This window comes from Ambystoma mexicanum, chromosome 6q, assembly GCF_040938575.1.
Source record: "Ambystoma mexicanum isolate Mex_15411 chromosome 6q, UKY_AmexF1_1, whole genome shotgun sequence".
In the NCBI taxonomy this organism is placed as follows: domain Eukaryota; kingdom Metazoa; phylum Chordata; class Amphibia; order Caudata; family Ambystomatidae; genus Ambystoma; species Ambystoma mexicanum.
Genome location: NC_090937.1, coordinates 1,402,269,175 through 1,402,289,776, shown reverse-complemented (window position 1 = coordinate 1,402,289,776; position 20,602 = coordinate 1,402,269,175). Strand labels below are relative to the sequence as shown.

The window sequence follows — 20,602 nt, the reverse complement described above, 5'->3', positions numbered from 1 at the left end:
GAGTCAGTTACAGAATGGCGTAGATGGGAAGCTAAAAAACATACCCCTTATAGGGAAGAGCTGGAACTGCTTTGGGGACCGATGGGCACAACATGTAGCACTGGTATCTCTCTGAGGGCATACACGTAGGTAGCCACTGTAGTTCAGGATATGGGGGAGGTAAGGTGCCCAGGGCAGAGATTTAAGTAAATAAATGAACGGTATGAAGGTGGTCGTCTTCTGTCCTTTACTGATTGGTGTGGAAAATATGGAATGTTGCAATGGCAATCCCTGAATTATGCTAGACTGGTAACAATACTGACATCCAAGTGGGAAAAGATACTGGGGGAACCTCCAACTAAACAGCTACTGCCTACAATATTAAATATGGGGGTGTCAGGACATGAAGTTAATCGCCTGCACCAGAGTTTGCAAGACAGTATAGCGTTACCACAGGTTAAAGTTAAAGATCAGTGGGAGATTGACAGTGGGAGATTGATATTGGTGAACCACTGAACAACGGGAATGGCTTAAGATTTGCACTGAGGTTAAGACGGTATCACTCAACGCAAGGTTCTTGCTGATTAGCTTCAAAATAATACATAGGGTTTACATGCCTCCGAACATAATGCACCTAATCAATCATGAGATCTTTCATCAGTGCCCTATGCATCAACAGGAAAATGATGATTTTTGTCATATGGTGTGCGACTGTCCGGTTATAACCTACTTACTGGCAAAGGGTGGTAGAGATAGTGAGCACAATGGTGAAGGGTGGTTTCAGCTGTGTCCCTGAAGTGCCTGTATAGTTTACTGCAGGGGGGAGGACGAAGGAAGTAGCTAATGAAAAGTATTTGTGTTCCTTCTACTGTTGGCTGACAAGGGTATTGGCCATCTCATGGGTCAGAAGGGGCCATTGATAAGGGATGTGAAAACATGTGTGGCACCCAAACATTCAGTGCTACAACATCAAGTGACAGAAGAGGAGCAAAGGAATGTGGGCATGGACTGGGTATTGTTAGGGGAGTGTTCCTAAAGTCCTACTGGTAGCAATACTTTAGTGAGCTATCCCAGTGGTTTATAGATCCCCAACTCTTAGTATCGATCTTTACTAACTCAGGACCTTGGTAGAGTGGCAGAGCAGTCAGGCTCATATTAAGAGGAAGATGTGAGCTGTAGGTGAGTACACTGAATCTAGTTAGACACAGCAAAGAAGCACTTACACGTTATAAAGTTATATAAAAGGTATATATTTATTATATTTACACCAGAATCACTTTAAATACTTCAGGCGTTTATGCTGTAACACTAAGGAATACTTGATACACTTCAAAGGGCACTTTCACATTTGTTTGTTCACGGTTACATTTGTAACAACGTTAGAAAGGGAAAAGACAATGTTATCGTATTATCGGTTATTGCGCACTCAAGCGGTTTTCAACGGTTTATACGGTAATGCATTTACTCTGCAAACATATAGTAAAGTCACTGAAAGGGAGGAAAATGGTTAGTTGGGGTAACATGAGGTTGCTTCAAGGTTCTAGAGATGGTTTACGTCCCAAAACGCAACCCTAGCAACTTCTGGGTTCAGTCTGCGATTTTGGTGTCTTTTCTGCAGCACCAACGAAGGGCACGGATCGCCCGGTCAATCGTCTTCGCTTCCTGCAGTCCAACGCTCTGATTTAAGAGCTACCCCCAACTCGCGATGAGGCCCTAAGTATCTCTCTATCCCTAAGAACAGTAGTTACTTGGGGACATTAAAAAATAATCTTAAAGGATGACCGTAAGGGGCCCCAACAACACTGCCCATAAGGAGCTGTATGCTGCAGTAGTAAAATACTGATGCCATTAAGAGCTATGGAGCAGACAGACTCCATATCATAGGTAGAATACAATGAATAGAGTTCCAAAAGACAGAGCCCACAAGAATGAATGAGTGGAAAAAGGCTCCACTCATTCAGGATTGAAAGAAAAGGGTCCAGTAGTCCAGCAAAGTGCTCGGGGTCTCATTAGGAGAGGGGATGAAGCATACAAATTATAAATCTCCCTAACGGGTATTACGCCTGAAAAAACTCTCATCCTCCCTGGATGATAAGCCTTTGTGAACTTAGATGCCCCTCAGTTGGACGTACAAAGCAGAAGAGATATACTGCATCCTCTGACCTACTGTTATATAGCCTGTAATTTGAGGCCCTATGATGGAAGGTTGGGCATATGTGAACTGTTACTACTGCTTTTCTGTACTCTGGCCTGGCGGACAGGTGTATTGAAGGCCAACCTAGTATTGTGACGGGGGCAATTCTGGTAGCTGTAGCCAAACCAGTTCAAGGTTGCAAGGCGAGTGGTCTAGGCTAAGTCTCAAGAGGTGGGGAGCTTTTAAGGGGTCCACAATGAGCATACACAGTGAAATAGTCAAGGAAAACACTTAGACAAACAGATATATGGCCATCAGTAAAGAAGTATTTATATAACAGTGAAAAATGACTACTAACAGGTAATATTCTCTCGCAATACTGAAAATCAGTAGGGCAAAATACATATCGAACCCCTGAAAAGGAAGTTACAGATTAGTATTAGCACTACTCGTCCACAGAGATTCAATCCTAACTTCAGATGTGCATCCCTAAGATATATGGGGCTTTGAGCCCAAAATTTCAGCAAAGTTTCATACAGTTTTGTGAAGCTGGAAAAAATGAAGGTAGGGTCTCTGGGGTCCAGTGAAAAGTTCCAGTTGTCGGGATGAGTTAATCTAGCTTACAAATGTGTTCCTGACTTTCGGCGTATTTGGTTGCAGGTTCGAGCTGCTCTCCGGCCGGTGTCTAATGCTGGTGCAAGGTCACCAGTTGAAGAATGCAGCAGAACTTGATGCAGGGCCTCTCTCAGGACAGGAATGGATGCAGGTAAGCAATTTCAGACAATGTCCACCTATGCACGGCGACGCAAAGGGATTCACTTGCCACGGTCATACTGTCCCTCCTATTTCAGGTCCCATTGATGCTAGGACCAAGACATTTGCAGAGGCAAGTCTTGTTGCACAAGTGAAAGATCCCCCAAGTTCCAGGCCTTAACACAGAATGGCAGCGTCTACAGCACGGTAGCCCAAACTCAGAGCTGGTCAGCCACAGGGCGATCCTGGGGCACTTCCGAAGGACTCCGAGCTGATATCAAGATGGATGTTCCCTCCACTCCAAGGGTCGCAGCTCCTTCGCAGTACTGCTGGAGATCTTCCACAGGACAGGGCTCTACCAGGGCAGTAGCAAAAGTTGGTCTTCAAGCTGCCTTCTGACTGGTCCACAGTCTTCTCGCACGTCTTACAGCTGGACAGGAGTCTTGGCTCCTTCACTTTCTTCCGGGATCTCTTCAGAGTGCGTGCAGGGGGTCCTCTTCTTATCCTAAAAAACAGCTAAGAGCAGCAGCTCCCACTACCCAATGATAGATCTGCCCCACCTACACGGACCACTGGCAGCAAAACTCATGGATATCACTCAGACACACTGACAGCTTGTGGATTGGGACCAGACAGTCCCAGTCCCCTTCCTGGCAGCAAACACACATATCCCTCCAGTAGCCAGGCAACAACCTCTGCTTTCCTGGGGTACTGGAAGTCCATATAAGGATTTTCCTGGCCTCACAAGCCAGAATGAAGGCTAAAAGACAAGATGGCCAAACAACAAGTGAAAAACCGTGTGGCATGGCCATTCTTGACCACTAGCCACAGTTGGAAGCCAAATACGGTAAACGTTTTAAGGCTAAAACGAAATGCACCAAAAGATTGTAAAAAGTCACTGCTGCCACCTGCTTGTCCATTTAGCACACCTAGAGTAACTAAAAATCCTCTGAATGTTAGTCTAGTGCAAAACAAAAAGTGTACCCCATTGTACTGTATAGTAAGATGCATGGTACAGTGATAAGTTACCACAAGTGATGATGAGCTACTAAAAGTAGTAGCAAAATAATTAGACTAAGCAAAACAATATTTTCCAGTTCTGGCTGCCTGAAGGACAATTCAGTTTCCCCATAACAGATAAGCAAAGGCCAGTGTGCACTGTAAAAAGAACAGGTCAGATACAAAAATAAAAGTAAACAATTTGGGGGTCCATAGAAATGGAAGGAAAGGTGCAGTAAAGAGAAATCTTTCCTAACATGGACATGTGCTGGGTGTTTGCCTCACGCCTGTTTTATGCACTGGGGAACCTGTTAACGAGTGATTATGTATAGTGTGACAAATCAAAGGTATTCGTCCCTTCTCCCCAGGGGTGAGCCTCCCCCATTGAGGCTAGGGAGGTGAGCCCGTTCTGCAAGATCTTGCCTAGGTGTCTGGGTAAGTGGGTCCTCATTGGGAGAGACTCACCCTTAGGGGGAAAGGCCTCCGATTCCTGTGAGGAACTCCCTAACCCACACAGCATAGTAGAATAGATGGGACTTTCTGCTACAAAGACTAATGTAACATCTTCCTTTATGGCTGAAGGTATTGCTGGAACCAACCAGCCCAGAGAAAGAAAGGAGAATGTCTCTTTAAAGGAAGACGCATACTTAACTTGGACGAGTGGAGGAACACGGGGGAGCATAGAGTATCCCATGCCAGGTAAGCCCCGTGATGTAAGCACACCTTGGAGAGACGGATCTGAGACAAACGGTGGCACCTGGGACTTTCAAAGAGATGGAGAATGCCAGAGTAAGACGCTGGAGGCCCAGCATACCCAACAACGGAGGAGCCGTTGTCAAACAGGAAAGCAGAGTCCTGTGTCAGGTGTTGTCGACACCACATCCATATTGTGATGGGCAGGACGACAGATGCAACTCACAAGACCATCTGAGAAGGAAAGTAGGAGCACAAACAGCTGGCTAACGTTAAAGCCTGTATAAGACATAGGGAAGCCAAGAAGGGGGGACGCATGAAAACAAAGAACTAGAAGGCAACTGGGAAGGTGAACAACTTCCCAGCATCATCCTCTGTATACGACAGAAGGGAAGCTGAGAACAGGAGTGCGACGAAACCAAGGAATGAGAAAGGCTGTATCAACGAATATCACCCAAGCGAGTGCCATGGCCCACAACGTTCCCCAACATATAAAGACGTAACGAGGAAAACAGGAGAAGCGGGACACTGCCGGGGCAACTGTATACGAGAAGAGATACTCCTCCCAGTACTCACGACGAGTTACTTAAAATAAACCTGTGGAATTGGAACTGTGTAAAGCTGATGAAGAGGAAATTGAATAACTCTGTGTGGGTATCTATGAAGACTCGGAACAAAGAAGTCATACCAAGGTTAAAAGGGGAGAAACTATGGCATACAATTTTGTAATAAAGGAGGACAGACTATCAAGGGAACAAAATAGTTAGTAAGATAGAACCTAGGAGAGGGGAAATAATAAGTGGGAAGAAATCACAGCCAAGCTGAGAGAGACTGGATCAACAGAATATCGGTGGTCTAAACCTCCAACAAGAATGTGAGCAAGTATCACGAGGAAAGTTGTCCCAGATACATCACTAAAGAGAGTACAAAACCAAAGACTGTTGTAGAAAAGCTACAAGAGTAAATCCAAGAGATGAAGAGAGACTATTAAAGAAGAACGTGCTAGACAAGCAGTTTAAGGAATAGAGATGTTCAGAAGATATTGGCAAACCTTGGGAATTAAGCCAATTTCCTGGACTTGTTTAAGTTAGTTACCTTAGTGGTAGCGTCGGGTAGTTTGAGATTCGGACAGAGGACTTTTCTTTCTTTGGGACTACCTGACGACACATGAGGGTACCTTTTAGTTCCTTTAGATAGGTAGGGAACTCTAGAAATGGGGAAAGATAGGTCTCTTTCTTATAATTTGAATAAAAGGGAATTAGAATCTCCTTAAAGAGTCAGACTCCTTCTTCCAACCGACCACAATAGTTTGGCACGCCTGGGGGTACGACAAGGTCAGAAGGTACCATGACCGATCTTGGTAGGAGGGGAGCGTGTCGCGGTATATCTATGTTGCTGTTTGTATGTTAATTGTGTGTTCTGTCATAATAAGTAAAAAAACATTTAAACAATAAAAAATGATGGGCCCTCAAAGGGCCGGTCACTGGTAAATGTGTACAAAAACAGACATTTTGTTTCCTGTTGGAAGAATAGAAAATTAAGTTAAGGCACAAGATACATTTAAAGCCTTCAAACAGTATTACCATGAGCAAAACCTTCTTTGCTAGTGCATCACACCTATTGTCATCCCCGTCTGGGGGTTAGAATGGGTAGGCACTAGTCTTTGTTCCAAAAGTGGCAGCAACCACCAAACCTTCGGGTCTGGGATGTTTTAAAAGAAAGTCTGTATATGTTGAAGCAAGTCTGTTTTTTAACCAGAGCTTAATGCTCAGCAGTTGCAGACATTGTGTTCTCCTTAATTCCTACTTTTGAATGTTTACTAAGACATCTCATTACCGGTGATTGATATGGTTGCTTTTCCAATTTAAAAATAAATTGATGCCTTAAACCTTCAGAAAACCATTGTGGATCCCTTTGTGCCTATTCCAAACAGGTGCAGGGAGAAGATTTATTTTCTGCACATTTCAATGCACATCCAGTTCGTCACTCGGCATGTACAAATGAAATGCACAGAAAACAGAAACACTGTTTTTACTCACTGGTTTGCGCAATTGCACTTGTGATGAAGTAAATACGGCACTTGAATGTCTGAATCTGATACGTGCATTCAGAGGACCTTTTAATAGGGCAAAGCTTTTTTTAAATAAGGGAAGATGCTGGGTGCATTCCCATTGCTTATGTGAAAGAAAGTTCTGATAGTCTGCCATTTTATGAGGTTGAACATAAATATGATGTGATGAACAGTCACCTTTAATTACTTAAATTGAGCTCATGAAGATGAGGCATTAGGCCAATAGTAGTACATCATCAGTCTAAAGATAGTGCCTTTCTTTTTTAATTTTAGGTGTTCATTGGGTTTGTACTAAAGCAGTTTGAATACATTGAAGTTGGCCAGTTCAGGTAAGAAGTGAACCACTATTGGCTTAAGTGAAGTTTTTTTTGTTTTATTCTGCTTAGTTTAGAAATATTAGTTTCAATGAGCATAAAAAGGTGACCACTGACTTCCTTTGTTTTTCTTTGTCTAGAGAATCAGAAACAATCATTCCAAATGTCTTCTTCTTCTTGGTATTGTTGTCTTATGAACGGTACCACTCCAAACAGATAATTGGCATCCCTAAAATCATCCAACTCTGTGATGGCATCATGGCTAGTGGAAGAAAAGCTGTTACGCATGGTACAGTAGCTTTGTCATTATTCATATGATTGTTGGAAAATAAATATTTACTAAATTACAAATCACGTACCTAGTTTTGTGTGTTTACTATTACATTGCATTGTTATAAGGTATTTTGCGCTACGTTTAGCATATACTATCTTTAGTTGGTGTGGTAAACTTCATCCTTCCTGTTATTTTCATACAAGTGAAAATATAGGAGAGGTATATGACTTTCTCCCACTGTTGTGCGCCCTTCCACGCTTTGAGGCATATGTATACTTTCTTTAAGCTCTTATGACGCGCTTGTTATGATGCACCTGAGGGGCGTTATACATTTTTTATCCTCAGAGGTGGATTCTGGAGCTTAGGCTTGCCTTCCCCCTGTCTACATTTTTTGGGTATTGTCCTTCCCCTGCACCCTTTTGTGGGGAGGCGTTTAGCCTGTTCCCACTGTATAGGCATCCCTTTTGCTCACTGATCCACTTGTGATAAGGCCCCTGGTGAGGTGCTATTATTTTCATCCTCAGAGGTGGGTTCTTGAGCTTCCACTTGCATCCAACCTGATCAGTTTTGAGCATTTTCCCTTCCCATGTCCTATGTGATGGAAATGTGCTTATTTGAGCTCTTGTGTAAAGATATGCTTTATTAGTCTTTTGGATGTTGTTGGTCATGTAGAACTACCTTCAAGTATCAGACTGCATTCAGAAAATATTTAGCAATTCCTCAAATTTAATGTTCTAAGGTCCTATTTCTCAAGTTTTGTAATACAGTGCCTTGCTTCCCATAAAGATCTGGGCAATGTGCCTAAATTGCTTGCCTCGTTTAGCATTGCTAGCAGTGGGGGGAGTATTTCCGTCCTATAAGCTCTATAGAATTCGCTCGGGAGGCCATCTGCCCCAGGGGTTTTGTTAGTGGGCAGGAATTTGATCACAAGTTCTAGCTCCTCTAACGTTATTCCAGGCTTTCCTTTCGGCTTCCTCTAGGTTGGGGAGTGTGATCTCTGTTAATAGTTCCAGTATATCTATCTCATCGCTTTCAGTGGGGTCCCTGTAATATTAAAGAAAACATTCATTCACTCCTTCCTGGGTGTACCGGATCTGGCCATCCCTCCCCTGCATTGCTTTGTTTGTGTGTCTAGGGTTCTCACTTTTAAGTTGCTTAGTCTCTCCCAGTGAACCCTGCATTTTTGTTGTAATTGGTATATGGCTCTTTGTTTCTAATTCCCGTTCTGAATTTTGTAGTTCCCTCGTTATGCTATTTTCCAACCCCTTTGATTTGGACATCAACGCTCCCCTCATTACTACCTTAAATGCCTCCCATAATGTCCCAGCCGAATCCACACTCCCCATGTTATGCTCAAAATATTCTGTTATCTCCTTTCTCAAGTCCTCTCTAAACACTATCTTTCAATGCTTTGGCCCTGAGTCTCCATGTCGGTATTCTAGCTCTGGGTGGTTAATCTGCCACGTCACTAGCAGTGGGGCATGATCTAAAAGGACCCAGGCTTTGTATTCCACCAAAGTCACTTCTCCTGTTAACTCTGTTCCCATGAATATGTAATCTAATCTAGTGTGCAGATTCTGTGGGGCAGAGTGGTGTGAATATTCTCTATCCTGTGGGTGGCTAAGTCTCCACACATCCTCTAGCGAAAAGTTTTTAACAAGGTGCTTAGGGCCTTCGCTGCTGGTCCCGGATGTTGTAACCCTTTCGTCCGACTGATTTATTTCTGGGTTCAGGGTACATTTAAAGTCACCCCCACCCCCACACCACTTTTTCATCCATATACGGGCTTAACTTGGTATATAAGGTCTTAAGGTATGCTGTAGTGTCCTGGTTCGGGGCGTAAGTGTTGATGATACACACTTCTTTGTCTTCTACTAGCCCTTATTAATATCATACTGCCCTCTTTACGTATGGTTGACTGTAAAACTTTAAGCAGGACATGTGGCGCTATCCATGTTATCACTCCTCTTGTGTATGTTATGTTATGTTACTTGGCATTTGTGTAGTGCCTTATATATCATTAGTATGAACTCAAAGCGCTGGTAGGTTGAATGCCCTCGGGAACCGTAGTTCAGGTCAGTAGAGAGAGATAGTGTTGTATGGTGTGTGGGTGCACCGGATATGTGTGCAGCTGGTGTAGTTGTCGGATGATAGCTGCTTCCTAGCGATAGGTGTGGTGCTGAAGATATCAGTTTGATGTGTGCAGTCTGGTGGGTGTACACCTGGACTGGGTTCTGGCTGCGTTAGGCCTGAGGAACGCCTATGTGTGCAGCTGGCCGGAACGTGCTCAGCTAGCTGCGTTTTATTAGGGTGATGAGGTGTTCGTGGGGTCGTATTTATCTGAGGACAGCTAGGCCGAATTACCAGGGGTATAGCTGTGTTTTGGTTGAATGATGGTGTACAGTAGAGAGTAAGCCTAGTGGTATGATATGGTGGTTATCTATAAAGCACCTGAGACCAGGTACATGAACAGGATGGTGGGAACATACATAGCGACATATGGATATATAGGAACAGGGTCAGTACAGGTATATAAAGGGATACCGATATATAAGGGGATACAGATATATAGCATATATAGGCGATACAGATATATGACAGCAACACAGGAGCAGGCGCGGAGTGATAAAACACGTGGGGTGAGTTTCAACAGGTTCCATTCATTCCATTCTTCCCCATTCAGTCTACTCCAACCATTTTTCTGCTTTGTCTACTCAATCCATTCCATCTGTGTTATCTATGTCATCTATTCCACCTATTCTATTCACTCTACTCATTCTACCTTTTCCACTGCGGGATATACTATCATTCACAATTCTAACTAGGTGAGAGGTATGCTATCCTTCACAATTCCATCTAAGTGTGGCAAGTGTTGCACATGCTGTCATTTATAGCTCTATCTAAGTGAGGGATATGCTATCAATCATAATTCTAGATGAGGCACATGCTATTCTTCACAGTTCCATCTAAGCGTGGCACATGCTATCCTTAAAAGAAAAGAGGCACTCCAGCCTCCACTGATCCCTGCATACAGTTAACTGAAGAAGTAGAAAACCGCCGAAACCAGCAAGGGGAAAAAAAGTTATAACAGCTCTCTGCCGATCACGCCACAAGATTGACGGCACCCTGCCACCACACAAAGGACATCCATCCCATCCGCAAACATCGAAGTTGGGTAAGGCTGTATGCCGCCCCATAGAACCTCTCTACCCTTTGCACTTTGAAACACCTGCTGTATAAGCGCATAATTAATAACACGATCACCCACCATACATACCATCTGACATTCACACCACCACCATCCGGTTTGAGACTCTAGAGGGCTTCCGCCCACCCATATGCTGAATATGTTGCTTCCATGGTTATCCCTTTCCATTTCTTTATTACTGTAACCTGTTTTTCCCTCGTCAGATGAGTATCTTGCAATAATGCAATGTCTATTTTCTGTCTCTTCAAGTACATCACCCTGTTGCGTTTGTAGTTATTGAGCCCTCTCACATTCCAGGTTAATATCTTTATTCCTTCCATCTCATCCGTTTCTCACTCCTCCCATCTCCTCCCCCACCCTCCTCATTCTCTTCGCTGGCATGTGGCTGTAGGCTCTGCTCCCTTTAACTCTCCCAACTCCCCCCACCCATTCCCCGTTACCCCAACTCCCACCCCTCCCTCTACCTCAACTATCCCCAACTGTTGCCCAGCTCCATCCCTGGCTCTCAGGCTCCCCTGCATCTAGTTCATTTCTCGGTCAATGCTGATATTTGGAGCTCAGCAGGAGGGTACCGCACTACCAGTATCCCAACTACACTAACTAGGTTATAGGTTAAAGTTTCGACTCAAAAGGGTCGAATGACAAAAGGGTCGAGTCAATTCGACCGAAAAAAAGGAACACATTTTCTTTTGGGGCGGGGGAGTGCCCCCCGCCCCTCCCCCCCGCCAACCCCTGTTTTTGGTGTAAAAACACCTTTTTTTACCTATACTAAATTAAAAAAAAAATATATACATTTAAAAAAAAAATGTGATCCTTTTGTTTTCGGTTGAATGCACTCTCACCTTTGGCATTCAATCCTTTTGATTTCGTAACTTTAACTGGACACCCACTAACTACTGGGGGTGATAGCGTGTTTCGTCGTGCTGTGTTCTCTGGGCAGCTTCTGTGTCTCCTGTATACAAACAATTGTGTACTGCACAATTTGTGTGTTCACTTTTATGCACTTATTTCACACCAACTTGGTTATATACTTCATTATATTCTTGTCCCATAGTCAATGTCAACACTATAATCAATTCCCACCTCCGCTGTGTGTTCAAAAGCACATCCCAGATCCTCAGTTATGCTCTTGTCTCGTGGGTGCTATCTCTCATACAACCTTAGATCGCAGGGTACGTTCCGTCCAAGAGTACATCGTAGTGGGGATGTGTTCATTTTTCCTTACCGCTTTCCGTCCGGTCATCCGCTCCAGCCGGGCAATTCCGCTTGTCCATCCACAATGCTTTGCCTTGGTGTATGATCTTCAATTTCGACCGGATACAACAGCATGTATTTGAGTCAGGCAATCTCCTTTTAACCGACACGTAACTCGAGCGTTGTTTCTGCACCAAGAATGTGTAATCCGGATACGCCATGAAAGTCGCCGACGCTCTGTTTTTTTGTACCCCCCTTGCGAATGTGCTCCAGGATCTTCTCTCTGCCTTTATAGTTTAGTATCTTGGCGATGATTGGCCGGGGACGGGCTCCTGGCAGTGGCTTCCTATTCAAGGCTCTATGAGCTCTCTCCAGCGAGTGAACCTGCACCTATTTCCTTCTGGAAGTCCAACAATCCGTATGTTGTTTCTGCGCACTAGTCCCTCCGCTTCTTCTGCCCTGCACTCGAGATTGCGCACTTGTTGTTGTAGTTTGGAGACTTCTTTGGTGTTGGTGCTGCATGTGCTCGAGTTTGTCTTTACCTCCTTTTCTAGTCCTTCTGTGCGTTCGACCACCGCCCTAACATCCTGTATCAGAAGGTTCACATCTACACTGACGGCATCAATCTTGAACTCAAATGACTTTTTCAATTCTGCCATGGCAGTCTCGATCTTGTATTCCCATGACGCTATGGCTTCCAGGATCTGATGATCGTCTTGTGTCGTAGCTGTCCTTCCTTGCATCTCTTGCCCTACAGATTTAGCTACTTCTCCCATCTGGGCTGATTTGGTAAAAAGGTATATCGACGGTTGTTTCCCCCTGGGTTTATTCGGTTTGGCTGCCTTTTGTAGTTCCGTAGCGCAGTATGAGTCCACTTTCCTGACCCAATTTCGTTGGTACTTGCCGTGCAACTGCCGGTTATGGTGTGTTCCACTATCTGTCTGTGGGGCCTTGCAGGTGCCTGGGTTTTGAATCTCCTTGCTTGCGTGTGTGTGTGTATAACCACTCGCAGGGGTCCTGAAATCCAGTTGTTGCAGCAGATATCGTGTATTTCCGTCTGTCCAGTCGTACACAGTGGCTTTAGGATTGTTGTCAGCACCTCTCTAATTGTACCAGTGTGTGGTATCTCTCTTCAGTTGCTTCTCCTCTATCTTCTGCCAGCTGCCGCCCTTCTGATCTCCTTTCCCATCCTATGTTGAGTGCGGTTATCTTTCTGTCCCGGTCCGCATACAGAGGTGTCCCCCTTCTAGCTGTGTACTGCCGGTTTCTGTGATTTCTATGCCTGTCAGTGCCTAGATTTACCTTAAAAAAAGCAGGAGGCGCTAGCTTCACAGTGCTTGCCTCCCAAATTTGGAACACCTTACCCCTCAACATTAAAACCATTGAGTCCTTTCAGATCTCTAGGAAACATGTTATTGGATGGTTACTGAATAAAGAGTAGCATTTACCTCCTCTTTTAAATATTTGTGAACTTTGCTGATTGTTTAACTATGCTTGTAAATTGTGTAAATTGTTGTACAATGAAAATGTATAATTCATTCTATGTTACTGCTTCCTTAAGCGCCCTTCTACCTCCGGGTCTGGAGCGCTATATAAATAAATAAAACAAACCAACAAACAGCCGTTTTTGATATGATAAATTAAAAGCTATTATGGCAGAAACTCAGGAGATGGGGATTCCCAGATGTCTGGCTCGGTCTTATCAGACAATTCTACAGTGACATGATTTGTCATTATTCGTTTGAATGACAAGGGGGCGCTTACGGACTCCATTGGCACATACATTAAAACAGGGCTTGTTTTAGCACCCCTGATTGTTAACCTTTATTTTGAAATGTGTATAGCGCACCGAAACCCGGAGGCATTTAGGTGCTTTTCTTGACAATAAAAAAGCTGAAATGTTACATGGTTACGCAAAAGGTTTAGATAATAAAATGTACACGAGTTACAAGGTTATGCATATACGTAGAGAGGTACCTTACAATCTCTACCTTAAGTTGCAATGGTCATTAGTTGTTAATAAAGTGTAGATTGATGTAGAAAGTTATTTTAGTAGTTCTTGTGTGAAGAGCTACGTTTACATTGCTAACTTGGATGAGGCATTAAAACACACTTGTGAAATTCCAAGATGGCTGCCGTGGAGTGAAGTCGCACTCCGATGGGCTCCCGGCCAGACTTCAATAAGGAGAATAATTAAGCTGTGCAAATTCGAACACCTCTGATCGTCAAAGCGGAGAAAGTGAACCGAAATATCACTGGGAGGAGAATGTCCCCAGCGCGAGCCTCAAGCATGTTGCAGAGGGGAGAGCGAGGAGCTGGGCAGGAAAGAGGCCCCACGGGAGGCTGGACAGTGGCTGAGACACTGCAACGGGAGTAAGGGAAGCCTCGGCTTGAAAAGGAGACCCTGAGCAACTCTTCGGGTACGAGGAAGCTCAAAGGAAAGGGCAGTATTCGAACAGTCGATCTGGTGAGCCGGCAACTGAGGAATATCAGGACAGAGCAGTGCCCGCGTGCAGCGAGGGAGACCAGGAGCCCCACGGCGCGGGTGCTGAAGGAGGGACAAGATACCAGCAGTGAAGCCCTAAGGGGGGGGGGGGGGCGGGACAAAGGAGGAAGCAGGAGGATCCCTCGCCACACTGGACTAGCGCTCCACAATACAGACGGCTGACCCAACGGAGCAGTGTGGAAGCCGCAAGGATATACGCGGCATATAAATACAGCTGATGGGCACCCGCCGGCATAATGCACAGTGCGGCCGTGCTACCAGCAAGGAATACCCCGGAGACAAGCGGACGCCAGATGCTGCAACATGCGGAAACATCCAACGGTGAGTCAGAAAGGCGCCTTTAGGACTGATAAACCGGATTGTACAGGACACACCCCCCCGCAGTGTAATCAGCAAAACCTCTGCAGGCGGGGACCCACTGGTATTACACACGGGGCATACGGATTGCAATAAAGGAACCTACCAGCATAACATGCGGCAGTGCCCAGGAGCAAGCCAGCAAGGTGCCTTTGAAGCGGGCCAAATCGAGGAAGTGCAGGACACATACCTGCAAAGCACACAGCACGGAAGAGCAGATAATAAAGGCCTACACGGGAGGGAGATACCAGAAGAGCCCAGGCGACAACTAACATATCAGAAGTAAAGTAGAAAGGCCTCACTTTCCCCTAACAAAGACTGTGAGTTAAGGCTGCTGGGAAATAGCTACCACCGGAGGATCAGAGCTAGACAACAGAGAGAAAACATGCACTGGAGCAGGGAAAGAAGGGTAGGAGCCCCACTCATTGGGTCAGAGACATTCAAGGACTAAAGGAAGTTAATAAAAGGCAGAACAAGTAACAGGAGTACAAGGCCAGACAAACCTCCCCCAACCCCACAGGTGAGAGACTCACATAGCAAGGCCAGATGGAGGACATTAAGCGAAGATAGAGGTCTAACCAAGCTAGGTCCAGAGATGGGCAGATAAGGGAGTGCAGAGAAGTACCACCTGGAAAATTCAAAGTGGAAACAGTGGGAGAAACAGGATGGAACATAGACGTAGAGGAACAGCCCCACCCGCAGATGCCAGGCCCGAAAGGCAAGTAAACCCCTAGGCAACAATCCCTTAAGAAAAATCAGAGGAAAAGTCAACTGGAATGATACTGGCGGAAGGCAGAGACAAGCCAAGAAGACAATCGCCAGGCAGACGGGGACGAGGGGGAAATACAGAGACCCGAGGCGATGGCAATAAATAATGAAAACCTGCAAAAGTGCCTGCTTGGTATAGAGGAAAGAATTACAGCTTCATTCCAACAACAGATTGGACGTCTGAAAGAGGAGCTGAAGGATACGCTGAAAGAAATTAGAGAGGACATGAACTCACTGGGGAACAGGGTGGATGTGACAGAGCAGGGACAGTCTGAAATGGAAATGGAGGTTCAACAGAATTCTGAACTTCTTGAACAAATAGCTTCCGCCACACACAACCTCGAAATACAAGCAGAAGATTTAGAAAACCGATCGAGGCGCTCTAATATCAGGATCAAGGGACTGGCAGAGACCACCCCGGACGGGGCGTTGAATTATCCAACAATGCTTTGCAACCCTGCTGTCAGCTAGCACCCTGGAGGGGATTCGGATAGATAGCGTGCACAGAGTAGGCCGATAAGGAGCGGAGAAGAAACGGGTCCAGACACGTCTAGGCGGCCCTGACCACCTACAAGGAGAAGGAGAGAATACTAAAGGCTGCGAGAGGTTAAGAAACAATAACAATCAATGGCTCAGAGGTAAGCCTATTTCAAGATCTGGGAGCATCTACCCTGCACAAGAGAAAAGCGATGGGTCCGGTGCCAAGGAAACTGCAGGAACAGAAAGTCCCATATAAATGGACATTCCCCTTTGGGCTACTCGTCCCGTGGGAAGGGAGACAGCAGAGAGTGACATCCTGCGAGGAAGGAATGGCAGTACTTGACCTAGAAGAGGGAACAGCGGGAGAAGCACAGAGATTAGAAGACACACAATCGTACGGAGTGAAGCCGTGGGAATGGTCAACAGCCCGTGGGAGAAGGGGGGAGAAACTGAAAGGCCCAAGACCCAGGAAATGAAACCGCGCCCTCGGCCAAATTCAGAGATGCTATGGAGCGACAAAAGACAAACGAGGATGCAGTTTGGAGAGGGGAAAGGGCGCATGTTAGAGCTTCCCTACTTTAAAGGGACTCTCACCTGCAAAGAAGGCCCGGCCAGGAGAGGAGGAGGCACCACTTGGTAACGTAAAGGTTAGAATACCCTCAGGGTCCAGGTGAAACCTGAGTCGATGCCCACGAGGTGGGAAGTATCCTTGGATACCGAGTCAGGCCGAGAAAGGGGAGGGGAGGAGGGATAGGGGGGAGGGAGGAACTACCGGTAACTAGAAGACACATCACAGGAAGGGGAAGCTTGCACCTAGTCAGTAGGAACCAGAGGACTAGGGGAGGAGTTGGGTAGTAGACCAATGACAAGACCAGGGCCGGTCTTTACATTAGGCAGCCCAGGCAGCTGCCTTATGTCAGTCAGCCTCTAGGGGGCACTGCACCAGAAGTCCACTGTGCTAGAATACACGAATAACACGAGTTTCCTAACATTATAAAAATGAATGTTCCTGTTCATTTTTATAATGTTAGGAAACAAACGTGTTACACATGTATTCTACCACTGGCACTGCTGCAGGCTGTGGCCTCGGCCAGGGCAGTTTCTAGTCCATGTAGTGCCCAGGGAGAAACACTAGGAATGCGGTGCCCCCCCGCACCCCATCCCATGCGCCACTCCCACCACACCCAGCGCTCCACTCCTGCCGCACCCCGCGCACCACTCCCACCGCGCACCGCTCCCACTGCACCCTGCGCGCCATTCCCAAACGACACTGCTAAGGAACTCCTACTCAAAGTCAAACAGTCCGTCACACAAGGAATTAATTGCCATTTGCAACGGTGGGCCACTTTTTTACTGGTGCCCAAGACAATTTTATGCCCCAGTCCCACTTAGGCTGCAGATAATGAGGACTGGGCACAGCAAGAGACCATGAATATGGCATAGGATGCAGTATATGCAACAAACAAAGAACACAAGATGCGAAGGGGTTTGGAGGCAACCTAAGCGAAAGGGGCAATGACAAGGAGACACCTGAACCCAATAAACAATCACTTTAACATTCTTTGAATGGGAATCAAGTGTATGCTTTGATACAGTAAAGTCTGTCTGTTGACTTGTTATAAGGATACATGTACCCGGATTATTTATTTATTCATGCAAAGTTTGTCAGGTACCTGCATATTTATTTATGCAATGTGTGTTGGGTACAGGTATCCGACACAAATTGCATAAATAAATAAATTATCGTCTCCATGTACCCGACAAACATTGCATAAATAAATAAATAAACCGGTTCGTAGCTTGAAGAATATTTACTCAGCAACACTGGTCAAAACTATTATCCACATAGTGAGGTAACTCATCACTAGTGCCATGGGAGTGGTTTAAAGTGTGTTTGATATATAGTTTGGAAAAGAAGCGGCATGAAAGAAATAGTGCTGCTTTAAACTATTATTTTGGCCATTTTCTAGCTTGCAGGGACACACCATGGGCCCAAACGGGTCTCCGTTTGTACCGTGTCGGGGCCCTGGTGCGTCCCTGCAAGACACTCCCACTCCCCACAGCCCACCGCACCTCCCCTCCCATCTCAATGCTAGCACGAAACCATTTAGTGACTAATGGGCAACCATTAGCAGTTTCCTGCCGGCATTGTGATGGAAAGGGCTGGTTTTAGCTGCAGGGGGACCTAAAGTGTTTTTATTGGTGTGCTTATGCCCCCCACCACAAGTGGCACGAAGTGGTCAGAGGGAGCCTCTGACTTCTGTAATGTCACGTACAGTTGTAAGGGGCAGCGCCAGCACCTGACCTGTGGAACTTTCCCCACGTCAATGCGCCACCCCACAAACTGGGGAATTCCATCCCCTCCAAAGGCTCCAGGGACCGGGGTAATTGCGTCCCCCGGGGCTATTGCGCACCGGGCAGTTGCCCGCCTCGTCCGGGCCAAGAAACGGGCCTGGCCTCGGCCCTCAGGCAGGGCAGGGCAATTGGCAAATAAATTTGCAACATTTGTTGCTTTATTACCTTCCCATGGACCTGGATGGCGCCGGCGCTGCTGGCGCCAGCCAAGCCCAGGGGCGCACGTTTGTTGTGCCCTCCTCCAGGCTATGGGCGTGCACTGACACTGAAGTGTGGATCGATTGGGGCTGGCTGGTGTTGTCGGCCGCGGCCAATACAGAAAAGAGGAGCAAGTGGGTCACTAAATCCTGAAGTTGTTCCCATCACAAGCACACATGCCAAGCAGCACCAGAATCAGCAAATACAAACAGTTGCTGCATCCTGCCCTCGCTGATTGGCCTTGTTTCAGGAAACCGGGCAATAACTCCATCCTGTCGAGGCAAGCACACTTCTTTCCACCTGCTCCCGTCCTCGCAGGTAATGCCTATTGCTGCATAGGTGTTTTATTTATTTTAAAATGGTATTGTAGAGATGACTGGGCCATCCAAGAACAGCCTCTGGAGGCCACAAAGCTAGACACTTTTGTCAAGGTTCAAGTAGTCATGAAAAAGGAAGTGAGCACTGGTGGTGGACTCTCCTCAGGAGATCAAAAGGCTGGTTCTCGGAAGACCTGGGCAGAGTGTCACCGTCAGTAGATCTTAGACAGTTGCACGTTCCAGCGGGGTTGGATTGGTCAGTCCATTGGCTGGGCGAAAATCACTTTGAGGGCGAGGCCCTGGGGGCCGGTACCATGCTTGGGCCGGTTTGCGGGTTACTATGCCCCCCCTAGTTCCCGCTCCTGAGCATATTGTTCGTTGTTCCCTCTTTCCTGGGCATGCACTGCTGACTTTGTTTTAGTGCAAGAGTTTCATACATTTCACTGTTCGCTCAGACTTGTCTTGTACTCTTCTTTGTCGTAGTGCTTCTTTTGTTTGGAATAGCAATCACGCTAGTCTAACGAGATAAACAAACACCTACACGAACGCGCCTTGTGAATGATAGTGTGAAGGATGGATGCAGGCGCTGGACCAAAAGCTGAGCGAAGTCGGCACAGCAGCTGGCTTGGGAAAGCGACTCAGCAACTACAGTAGAAAACGTCTCCATGGACGGATGGTCCGTCTTCCGTATAATGCAAATAACCAGACTTGCAGGATGCATGCTTCAATTTCTTTATTCCATTGGGGGCGACATGCTGTAGCATCAATTCATGGCCTTTAAAATACCCTGCACAGTGCAGCTTCCGATCTGCTTGAACACAAACGCTGGGAAATGGCCATGAATAGCTAACGCCACATTAATCAAAGCCAGGTCTCTAAAGAATGGTTCAAGTGTTGGGGAATCACCTGCTCACACTTTCTGTCGTGTGACCAACCAGTGCGCAAAAGATGTTTCAGAGCGTGGTCTCTTGATGCCCCCCATTTCTGCATTTGATACACCAGCAGCTAAACACACCCTGGGGAGGCAGCTCCTTCTGCAAAGTCCATTTCTCTCCCAAGCTCGGGACAATGTTCTTTACCATAATGGAGAATGTGAAAAAGCGCAGGGCTGCAAGGCTGGGGGTTGTGAGTGGAGGGAAAAGCGCACTATGCTTGGGGTACACTGGAGATGCTTCCCCTGATACCCGCAGTACTCCAAGTCCCTTGAAATGAAATTCATCTATACACTGCACAATGTGCAAGGGCTGCTGTTATTCAAGCAGCACGCGACAAGTAATTTGCAAAAGTAAACTTAACGAGTCCCAAGAAAAGGTTACCTTGCACCCTATAAGTATTTGATTGTTTTTGTTTTTATGTTGGGATGGTAGACCTCATTTTTCATTGTGATCTTACAGTTTCATGGTGCTGTCGGGAGCTAAAATGAGTGATCACGAAGGAAACATTTAAGAATTTTGAGAGTACATGAGCATGAGCGAAACAAACCCCAATACTCGAACTGCCATTTCTCTGCCGCGGTAATGCACTGCAGTGTGTTTCACTGTAAAATCCACATTGTAATGTCATAATTTTAGAATGCCACCTCTCCAACTTTAACATTGGGAGCTATGTTGAATTGTGCATGCATGTTAACTCTCTTCATATGTTTAAAGTAGACTTTACCACTCAAATGGAGTAGTGATATTGTTTACGTGTGTCTCTCCTAAATATATTTAACTTCCCGTGAAATATTTGATGCAATACATATTGCATAAATGCATGTATTTTAATGCTGAGATAGACGGGCTTGTACAGCTATCGGTGGGTATGTTGCTGGTGCTTGTTCTTGGAGGTTTGAGTAACACTGTTCAAGACCAGTTCATCACCTTTTAAGAGTGGCTAAATGTTTGAAGTCATATGAATGACATTAGTGTAGATCTGAAATTGAACGATTCTCTGACCTGAGTCACAGCAGCAAACTGGTCATTGTTACTAAAAAATGAAGAGCAAAAGCAAACTAGCATAA

General features: G+C 45.9%; 1 protein-coding gene across 4 annotated transcripts in view; it reads left to right on the top strand.

Moving 5' to 3' along the window:
- HTT (huntingtin) overlaps positions 1 to 20,602 on the top strand; it is a 2,905,635-nt gene that overhangs the window by 1,449,313 nt on the left and 1,435,720 nt on the right. For all 4 annotated transcript variants that reach the window (XM_069632055.1, XM_069632053.1, XM_069632052.1 and 1 more), the window contains 2 exons: positions 6,903 to 6,958; positions 7,084 to 7,232. In XM_069632055.1, coding sequence (XP_069488156.1) covers positions 6,903 to 6,958; positions 7,084 to 7,232 — 205 coding nt within the window. The remainder of the gene's footprint in view (positions 1 to 6,902; positions 6,959 to 7,083; positions 7,233 to 20,602) is intronic.